General features: G+C 37.5%; 1 protein-coding gene across 1 annotated transcript in view; it reads left to right on the forward strand.

Annotated features, from left to right (window-relative positions):
- Window positions 1-5259, forward strand: part of LOC136830864 (arylsulfatase F-like) — a 51721-nt gene extending 46462 nt beyond the window's left edge. The window contains exons 11-12 of the mRNA XM_067090839.1: window positions 4207-4399; window positions 4651-5259. Coding sequence (XP_066946940.1) covers window positions 4207-4399; window positions 4651-4789 — 332 coding nt within the window. The 3' untranslated portion in view covers window positions 4790-5259. The remainder of the gene's footprint in view (window positions 1-4206; window positions 4400-4650) is intronic.
- Window positions 5260-6000: the final 741 nt, after the last annotated feature.

Consider the following 6000-nt stretch of genomic DNA (forward strand, 5'->3'; position numbering starts at 1 on the left):
TGTAATTTAATAAAGAATCCAATATGTGAAGAAAGAGATCATCATTCAACAGACCCACAAAGCACATCACAACAAATAGTCAAACTGTATATGATTTAGCCAACAAGATCTCCAGACAATCACAGGCTAACCTCTCAAACACATGCTTGTCCATCACTGTAATCACCTGAACCATGTGTTCTGCGATACCACTTTCCCATCTGCAAACTGTATCAAATGGGGATCAAATCTCAACAGTAAGTCAGTGTACACTGAGCACCTCATGTATGAATTACCTCCACATTGGCAACCCCTTGGAATGGCCTGGTAGGCAACATGGTTCCCAGCTATGCCCTACCTAACAACAACTAATCATTAACATATTATGGTGCTTAACTCTGACTCATATTCCCTGAAAGCTCTCAGTTGTCCCCCATTCAGAAGACAACACCATGATGCTCACATTAAACTGCTGGCGACTAACAGACTAAACATGGCCATGCCTGCTAAAACAAAGTCACTAATGGACTAGATATGATGTTTAAGCTTTGGCTAACCCTCTTGAGAGCATTAAAAAGATTGGTTTCTCAACATGGTAAACAGAAAACTCGGTTCTTGCACCAAACCTGGTGACTAACAGACTAAATATGGCAATATCTTCCACTTAGAAACAATTCCATTAAGCATTCACTAGATGTATTCAGACAAAGGCAAGAACATGCCATTTATGAGACCAAGGACTATCACGATGATGATGACAAATAGGCAAATGCAGTACGCAGCAGGCTACACAAGCTGTGACAGAAACAGTGGCCTCTGTTACCTGCATGCCCCCAACCACACATACTGTGTATCTATTATCACCAATTCAGCAAAGCAGCCAGGAACTTTGCCCCTGGCATTGCCCAATTATCTATGCATTAAAGAAAAAAACCTTTATGTTTTATGGCATACACTACAACATTGGTCATGCTGTATGGCCTTTACTCACCTGTCACACTTTGGTTTAGCTGGCAAGGTCTCCAGGCAATCATTTGACCATCGACTTTTGTGTCACTGGTATCACCTGAACCACGTGGTCTGGGACACCATTTTTTTTGTCCACATGCTGTATCAAACTTAGATCAAATCTCAACAATAAATCAGTGTACTCTTGGTAGCCTGTATATGTGCTACCTTACACAGTTGACCCCTTGAAGTGACTTAATAGGCAATATGGTTATTAGCTATTCCATACCTAGCAACAACTACCGCTAACGGACTAATTTCGGGGATTAACTCTGTCTCGCTTTAGTTCAAAAGCTCTCAGTTTTCCTTCACCTGATAGACAAAAGCATAGTACTCACATTACACCCCTGGTGACTAATGGGATTACTATGGCCATGCCTACCAAAACAAAGCCAAGAATGGACTAGGTATGATGTGCAAGTTCTGCTAGCTCTCTTGAGAGCATTAAAAAATTTGTTTTTACAGTGCTGTAAGTATAAAAATCAGTTCTCACACCAAACTCTGGTGACTAAAAGATTAAATATGGCAAAATCTACTACTTAGACTACTTAGAAATAATCCCATAAAGTTTATGCAAGATGTCATCAGACGTAAGCCTAAACTTAAATGCTCGCAAATTTCCTTTTAACCCACTTCTCAATGACTGAACATTCTGCTCCACAGAGCAAAGATACAGTCCACCCCTAAATTATCTTGAGCTTAGAAAAAACAGGTGGAATATATCCAGGAGGCAATACCAGATACTCTCTTCTCTGGCACTGCATGCTGGCTGGCTGCGCAGCCGGAGAGGACTAACTCAAAAAGCTCCTCCAGTTCCCAATCATAGAGTTCTTGCCAGTGCCCAACCCTACACCAAAACAACCCTGACCCCCTAAACATGCCAATGGCGTCACAGCAGCAAGGGCATCCTGAGATGAGCTGGCGTCCCTCCTCATACAGCCAGAACTCAATGCAGATGGCAAGATGCAGAAGGTCAACCATGTCAGGGAGATTTGCATGCTCCATCTCTCCACCATAATATGTGCTGCCCTGCTTAGTGCTGAAGATACGCCCATGGCAAACCTACTAAAAAAGGCAGGCAAACCCTCACAACACACCCATGTGCCATTTGTGAAATCAAGGATCACCACAATACTGATGATGAACAGACAAATGCCCTACACAGACAACCACACAAGCCATGTTTGACACATCTCTGATGACCTTATACTACATCAGCACTGATGACACATAGCAATGGTGCTTAATGGTTGTACACTGGCAAAATGATTATAATTTTCCTTTTTTCAGTCACTCATATTTCTGTGACTCATTACCACATCAGCTCCCTGAATGATGTCCATCTAAGGTGTTAAGCAGTCATTTATTTTATTATTGGTTTCCTAATGCATATAAAACCACCGTTAAAAAAACAATCAAGATTTAATTCAAAAATAAATTTCAAAAATCATTGCAGATAACTCTGAAACCACCTGTGTGGAATAGCATGTGTTATCCCTTACATGAATTCCATTTTCTTTGTCTATTTTTGGGGGAGGAGCCCTTTGCACACTGCACTCCATTGTCACACCTTGGTTTAACTGGCAAGATTGGCAGACAGTCATGGAGCACCATCTTGACCACATACTACTAACATCAAACCGCGTGGTCTGAGACACCACTTTTCATTCGACTCACTGTATCAAAAATTGATCAAATCAACAAGAAACCAGTGTACTCGGGGCAACTCGTGTATGACTTACCGTTATAACACTTTTCCACCTAACTGATTACAGGGTATTTTCGTCATCAGGACTGAAATCGTGCTAAGGGAGTGTTACAAAAGTTAGCGTGATTTACATAGCATTGAAAAATACTATTAAATAGTAAAACTATATCATGTTACATAAAACTGGATGAGTGTGAATAATTACTAAGCATAATTTTGATATGAAATTTGCCTATTATTTCAGCATGAGACTGTGCTGACATAAATGTTAGCATTTTGTCCGCTTTTTACCTATTTTTCTGACCTGTGATAACAAAAGCAAGAGTTCTCTTAATTGTTACATTAAATTCAACCTTTGCTGATGTCAGTGACTGCAAACAATTCATGCTTTTGGTTGTTGTGGTGGCGTCGCCATTATTTCTCTTGATCCTATTTAGTGCTGGCAAGATACCTAACAATTACTGCCTGTAGTATGGAGCACCCTCTCCATACTGATATAAAACTACTGCTAACTTTGAACAAAAGTCTGGCTGACCCCGGAAAAACACCCAAGGTTATCGTAATGCTGCTATAAATAAACACCTCCTGAGTGTTAAAATTTACATGCACGTGCTCTTCCATCATTCATTAGTGATCCATCTGTATAGTAGCGCATAATTTCTCCGTGGATACTACTCAGTCTCTGAAGATAATCTTTCTTCTTCAGTACTGGTTCATCTCTTCTTTATGTCCTCTTACAGTTGGCAGTGATAACTCTATCCCGGTCATCAGCAATGGCGTCACAATTTTTGCATCCATTTGAATTATATCCAGGAAATTTTTCAAATATTAGACACCTTGTGTTCATTGCGTTTCTGTCGTGAACCAAGTATTCTTCAGTCCTTATGTAAAAGAAAAAGAAACATCAACAAATTAAAAATCATACGCAAATTAAAAACAACTTAATCTTCCTAGTTTTAAGTCTTTTGATACTCAGCCTCTTCTCTCTCTCTCTCTCTCTCTCTCTCTCTCTCTCTCTCTCTCTCTCTCTCTCTCTCTCTCTGTATGATTCACATGAAAGCAACGAACCAAAGCACAGACAAATCACAACTACTTTTTAAATCATGGTAAACCTCTAATTAGAATTAGCAATGTATCACAATAAGGGAAATAGTCATGGCTGAAGTCATGTAAAAAAAAAATGGAGGTCATAATGTGGGCATCAAAAGTAGGCAGAAAAACAGCGACCTAGCCTGACTAGGGCCCATCACTCTTGCAGTAATCAGAATAACCATAAATGACTTTATTTTTGCTAGAATAAATTTTATATTAAGTTCTTTATAAAAAAATCACTGAAAACGGCTCCGAAGCCTCATTTGGAAGAAGCGGTCTGGACGAGAAGTAAAGGCCAAAACGAAGCTTAGGAATACTAGATTTTGTGGGTTTTTGATAGATCTGTTCTTGTTCCTTACCAGTTAGAAGGAAGCATGACGAATTGTTTAAAGTTTTATCTATCCCTCTGTCTGTTACAGGTGATCACATATACAAAATGTATGTGGGTAAAGTGAAATGGTTCGAGGGAAGTACGCAGTGCGGCTGGGGTCACACCACTGGATGTTTTTGTTATGGTGATAAATTCCATCTGGATATATCGCATGCTCCAGAACTGTATGACCTCGCAGTTGACCCCTACGAAGATAATCCTATCGAACCAGATACAGATGAGTGAGTATTTGAATTACTGGTTAAATAACAAATTATGCATAATTCAGTTTCCAGTAATGATGATGAAAGACCGTCTTGCAAAGAACAGATGAGTACTACCAAGTTCTAGTGACGATACAAAGGAGTTATGAATCTGTCACAAAGACCTCTTGATTAAATAGGACATTTCAGTTTTGTACAGGTTGCTATCTGAAAATTTTGCCAGTAACAATGGAATTTCGCGTCTGTTAAAACCCTCTTTTCATTCCCAGGTACAAGAAAATCGTAAAATTTTTGCGAGACTACTTAAAGAAGTGGCAGGAGTCTGTGTATTACCCCGATCCTCCAATGAGTAACATAGTTGATGTTATGTGGAGGCCACATTATCAGCCAATATGTTGGCACTGTTAAGCCCTTGGTAATGTCCTCTGGGACAAAGGAACCTAAAACTTCAGACAAAGGTTTGACTGTCAACATTAGTAGATAAATTGTATTCATATATACCTGTATACCACTGATTTTATCGAACCTGTTATGATTTTCTAAGTTATGTTGTTACAAGATTTAAATCATAAAAGATTTCTATTCTAGAAGTTACTTTTTGGCCAGCTTAATATTTGTGGTAGAAAACTATGGTATGTTAAAATAACAACTAGCGTCTACAGACAAGCTTTTTATAAAAAGTAAGTATATGAAAGTAGTTGCTATATTCATTGAATTTTACGAAATCATATATTATCCTTTGATTTGAGAATTCTACCCAATTGTTAGGTGTAAACGAAACGGCCCATCTGAAGAGAATAATAACATCAACATTTCAATGAGTATATTGCATGAACTTTGTAGAACGACATATGATATTAATAAAACTAATAAATACATCTGAGTGAGTTTGCTTACCAGACTTTAAGTTTTTCACTGACATTTTCCCCTGAATTCTAAACCTTTTATATTTTTCTACGAAAATCATTCTCAGCGCTCCTTCAAAATGAGGTTATTTTCACTAATCTTTTTGAGCTTTTAAATTTTACACAGTAAAATGGTGTCTTTTAATTGCCGTTTCCATTATGCCATCTGATTTTTCGGTGTTCGTGTTTATGAAACAGGTCTATAGGAAAAACTTGAACTTTTTGTATTCAGAGGCAGAAAACAAGGAAAACTCAGTAAAAAACCACACACCCTTATATAGTACAGGCCTATATATACATACATATACGTATATATATATATACATATATATATATATATATATATATATATATATATATATATATATATATATATATATATATATATATATATATATATATTAATATTTTAAGGTTTCCATGAAAAGCTATGTCTTGTCTCTGCTGCAAAAGAATGACAAAACAATAAAATGAAAAATTATTGTGAAGATAAAGGCCCAAGGTTATCTACACAGTTTAAGAAATTTACAATGTTTTAAAACCCTTATAATACCAGCTTTAGGAGAAATAGATTTACATTGTGCAGTAATTCGCTGACTCTCAGACAATCAAGAGTTCTATTTGTCAGGCAAGGAGATTGAGAGAAAGTGTTGTGGAGATTTTGAATTAATGAAGGGTGACATTTGACCACAACTCTCAGAGTTTTGTATTTCA

The sequence above is a fragment of the Macrobrachium rosenbergii genome, chromosome 4 (assembly GCF_040412425.1).
Source record: "Macrobrachium rosenbergii isolate ZJJX-2024 chromosome 4, ASM4041242v1, whole genome shotgun sequence".
NCBI lineage: Eukaryota > Metazoa > Arthropoda > Malacostraca > Decapoda > Palaemonidae > Macrobrachium > Macrobrachium rosenbergii.